Here is a 4,931-nt window from a genome sequence, read left to right as displayed (position 1 = left end):
ATATATATATATATATGTAAAAACTTGTAATTACCAAAGTAACAACTGAGTTATACATCACAGTAATACGATGTAAGAGAGTTACCAGCGGAAACCAGTGTTTCCGCTGATTGCTCTGTTATTGCGGCCGCCAAGGAGAAAAATACAGAAGAAGTTATTGAAGGCAACTTCAATTCGTAGAATAATAGCGTGTGAGATGGAGCCTGCTGGACCCATTCATAATGAGTCAGCCGTCATTGTGTGAGCAGCACTCCCCCTCGCTCTTTTAATCAATTATTGTTGAAAACAAGTGAAGGAGCTTTCTCAGAGAAACTTTTATTTTTATTTTTTTTATTTATAGATCCAAGGCTATTTCTGTATCAACTGTATGTACGTACAACATACAACTTCAAAATAAGAGGAATATAGCACAATATGGATGTGAAAGCAGTTATAAATAGCCTATGTGACAATAAAAATTGTTTTGGGTAAAATCAACAAATAATCGTGGTAATTAATCGTGATCTCAATATTGATCAAAATAATCGTGATTATCATTTTGGCCCTAATCGTGCAGCCCTATTCTATATGCAATGTTCCTTTTAGCTATCTGCTCCAGGAAAGTGAACCCTTGTTTCACTTTAGTTCTGCTTGTGGCGTCTGCATGTGGCGTCTGCATGTGACATGCTGTGACCTGGTGACGCACGATTTTACCACCTCAGACCGGATGAACTGAATATCTGTCTTAAGTCCGTTTCCAGCCCTCAAAAGACAATTTCTTTATTATATGATCAACTATAAAGTCTGAACTCTCCCTACACAGAAACAATCAGACAAGCATAGGAAAAAGAACTGGGTGGGGAGGTATGTGGAGACAGCGGGGATGACAGTCTACATTATGCGCATCCATGCTCTATAAATGCCAGACAATGCTCGACTCATTTCAAAACTCCACAGCCTTTTTCCTGAGGTACCATCACAGTTTGAGAAGTCTAATGCTGCAGAAGGCACCTCGTTGCACGGTTTGGCCTGCTGTCTAGTTCCTCTTTTAAAAATGTACAGTCTTGGTTTTAAAAGTTGATGTAACTTATAAGCCTGGGGGAGGCAGATAATCAATTCCCGCCAGTTCCCTCGCAGACAACAAGCATAACAACAACAACATTGTGCTGTCGACAGAGCGCTATGATATCAGAGAACAAGATGCAGTGCTCAGTTTTACCTTTCGTGCATGTATAAATATGTATAAATTGTTGTGAAAAACACAAGCTTTTGGGTGATTGAGAAGAGTGAGGTAAACATTGCACTGCTCTGTCGCTAACTCCCACTCCCACACTGTCTCTCTTTGTCTCTCACAGACAGCCCAGTGATCCACAAAACATTGTGACAGCCTAGTTCCACTGATGCTGACAAGACGTACGCACGCATGCACACACGCACGTAATCACTGTCGCTACATTACAGCGGGGTATAGGGAGTCCCTGTCAAGTGGCTTATGTGTACTTGGAGGTATACAATAACCCTGTTAACTCCATGGTAACCAACGGTAACAACGTGATTATTTCATTCTTGTGAATGTGGATATTGGTAATCCTGAAAAACAAATGCAAATAAAGCCGGCATCCTACATAAGATGTAAAAATGACACAGTCACTACGTTTTTTGGTGGTTTTTCCTTTGACACTGCTGATTTTAAAACAAATATTAGAAAAGGTTCTCTTTAATTTAATTGTAAGCCGATAGCACGAGATCAAGCTCTCTTTTTGCTATAGGTAGATATGAACAACTTTTATTTTGATTTGGCTGTCGGCTTATAGGGTTACAATCATCAGAAGGCTGATTTGAATATAACCACAGACCACACTAACTAGTAGTTCAAAGCAGGAGTCAACAAGTTACGCTTTTTTGGGGCAGATAGAATCACTGATTTTAGGCCATTACACACAATTGAAAATAGATGGCATGGTTCCTTTCTTCTAACTGTTGTTTAAAAAGCACCTGCATAACAGACCCTGAAAAAGCAATCACTTTTCCCTCCAATCTGAGTGCACCTTGTTACACTAATGGTTGGCTATTTCAGCAGTAATATGCTATTTTACTGGGAGCAGAGACTCATTAGGTTTTAATGTATTCGGTTACTGTGCAGCATCAGAATTCAACAATGCACCTTCTTATCTTCAAAAGTCGACCGAGGTCCAGCGGGGGCACGCCTCTTTGAATCATGACAAAGCACTTTAATGATATAATAATAAACATGAGTTTTGCATCTCTTCCAGACACTTCTCATTAGGAAACCGTAGACATTGCATTTGTTATTATCACTGCCTATTGATCTTGGCTTATAACAGGCACCCAGCACTTGTTGCATCTCACATCCCTGTGAGCTCTGTTGATTTTTGCTGTGGCAAAACTGGATGAGATGCTGTGGAACAAAGAGTGGCTGGCTGCTCAAAATCTGATTCGGACAAATTGATTTATCTGTGGACACACATTAACCAAATCATTCCTCTTTTTCTTAGAGCTAATGTGCTAAGTTAGCTCCAGGTATGGGGCTCAGCCTCCAGCGACACTAGGGGCACGTCGATACTGCCGGTCTGACTTCAACCCAAGCTCTGCAGTAGTCAACACAGTGCCATCTGGAGTTTATGTGGGCCTAGACACAGTAACAATATCTGCTAGATTCATGTAAAATTCACGCGTCACTTCTACACCTCAGGTAATGCACATCACAACATAATACATGTTCCTCTCACATTCAATTGTATTTACTAATTACTGCAAGATATTCAGGCATTGCATTCATTCAGCAGCCATCACAGTGCTGTGATTCTTCAACGCTGCCAACTTCAGAAAGAACTGGCAGAGTGGTAATGTCTAAACTGGGCAGCCATTACTTAAATGGAAATGAGCTCTTGATTATCCCCATGGGGCTAAGCACAAAGTCTGATGATGCTACTTTACAAAATAAAAACAAATGATCTCCCAAACCACCATCACTCCAGTTTTGTTTACTGGTGTGAAAATAGTTAACCTTTCCAAAGTCCTTTTCAAATTTACAACTTTTAGATCACTTATCCAACCATCTGGCAGAGAAAAAAAAAAAAGAATTCCAATTACAGTAATGTAATACCCCAAAGTATTCCAATATGTCCCACTGCAACAGTTATGTAAACGAGCTAAGTGGAGAAACCCATTGCCGTGATTGTGAGTAGTGAGCGCCCTCTGGTGGCTTAACATTGCACCAGATACCAAATAAACAGTAAATGAACAACAAGGTTATGTTTGTGTGTGTGTGTGCAAATGCATAATTACCAAGTTGTAGTGAAGTATCGGTGTGGTAATATCCGTCTTGTTGCTTCTTTTTCAACATGGAACAAAGATCCAGCCGCTCGACTGTCTGGTCTCCAAAAAACCTGAGTGTTGCAGTGAGAGAACCAAAGTGACAGTGAGAAAGTGCAAGAGGGTGAAGCCTCCAGCAGATGGTAAAGGCCGATGTCAGCCAGTCCAGCCGCTTGTCAGCAATGATCACTTCAATTAAAAGTGACAACCAAATTAAGCTCCACGGTTCAATATACACGGCCAATTCTCATCATAAAAACAAAAAAACAAAAACTGGAAACTAGTAATTAACTAGTAACTAATCATGCATTATGGTTTGGAACATTATCAAACCACCAGTAAGTCACAAAATGGAGTTAGAACTGGATTTGTGCAAACAGTGTAGTAGTTCTTTCCAGTTATATGTTGTGCTTACCTCAACAGTAAGCATGCAGAATTGACACAAAACCTTACAAAATGAGCCACTGCACATATCATGGAGTACTGCTCATAAAAAGATAATCCTTTACCTGAAAAAAAAAAAAGTCCTTACTTGTTTGTATAGTTTGAGTAGAGGGCTGGGTCCACACGCTTTATACCCTGGCAGACACAAAAGGAAAATACTGTTAATAACATGTTCACCACACTTTTTGGGACATTAATCTTGACACGCACACGCACACACACACACACACACACACCAAACACACACACACACACACACCCACACACACACACACACACACACACACACACACACACACACACACACACTGAGGGAGGACAAGGCACCCGCCCAGCAGACGCCAGTCAGGATATGATGTCATCAGGTGTCAAAATGGGAAAAAAAAGATAGATGCTTCCTCTGTTTCTCCCCTCCTGACCACTGGTCACCTCTTATCTTTCAGTCCTCTCCCCCTTCACTCTCTTATTTACATCTTTATCCATTTCATACCCATTCCACCATTTTCTCTCTCCGATTCTCATATACCAGTCTTTAATTCCTGGTTAACTTCTTCCCCTAGTCAATCTCAATATAATAGTTCATCAACTTCAAGCCCATATGCATTAAGTTTGTCTTTCCCATTAGTAGTTTTAGCTGAAGCAATATTTTGGTATCAAACTATTGGATGACATTTTACAGCCACTGACAGGAAGATGAGGGGAATAAAAAGAGTAACACTGCGGCTGTTAGGCAGTTCTGTCAAAGTCAGTTGTTACAAGAATGCAAGCTACTTGGGACTGTATGTTAAAGCATAATTAGAGTGAGCTATACAATGCAAATGTATGCTGACACCCATTAAAAACAAAACCATGCTGTGGCAGTACAACTTTGTTTTGTTTTTTCATTCATTAAAATGTTATTTATTATGAACAATTGTTGAAGTTAATTTAATTTGTATGGTGACTTAATCACCACTTGGTCTTATAATAAGAAAATCCGTTACTTAAAAGTGGACATGTGTGTATACCTGGGATCGTAGTTTTGATACTCTGGATAGCTTCATAATGGTGAGGTGGGGTTCAAACCCACGATTTCCTTCTTGCAGAAGACCCTGCTCCTCAAAACGGCTCCGCAACAACTCTGCAACACAACACAACACAACACCGGAAGTTATAGAAGCAACGTGATACTA

General features: G+C 40.2%; 1 protein-coding gene across 2 annotated transcripts in view; it reads right to left on the bottom strand.

Moving 5' to 3' along the window:
* akap7 (A-kinase anchoring protein 7) overlaps positions 1 to 4,931 on the bottom strand; it is a 43,704-nt gene that overhangs the window by 26,702 nt on the left and 12,071 nt on the right. For both annotated transcript variants that reach the window (XM_032543071.1, XM_032543072.1), the window contains exons 7-9: positions 4,767 to 4,879; positions 3,848 to 3,894; positions 3,289 to 3,389 (exon numbers count right to left, since the gene is read on the bottom strand). In XM_032543071.1, coding sequence (XP_032398962.1) covers positions 3,289 to 3,389; positions 3,848 to 3,894; positions 4,767 to 4,879 — 261 coding nt within the window. The remainder of the gene's footprint in view (positions 1 to 3,288; positions 3,390 to 3,847; positions 3,895 to 4,766; positions 4,880 to 4,931) is intronic.

The sequence above is a fragment of the Etheostoma spectabile genome, chromosome 18 (genome assembly GCF_008692095.1).
Source record: "Etheostoma spectabile isolate EspeVRDwgs_2016 chromosome 18, UIUC_Espe_1.0, whole genome shotgun sequence".
Taxonomy (NCBI): domain Eukaryota; kingdom Metazoa; phylum Chordata; class Actinopteri; order Perciformes; family Percidae; genus Etheostoma; species Etheostoma spectabile.
The sequence above is the reverse complement of the archived record's forward strand: the minus strand, read 5'-3'. Positions and strand labels throughout refer to the sequence as shown.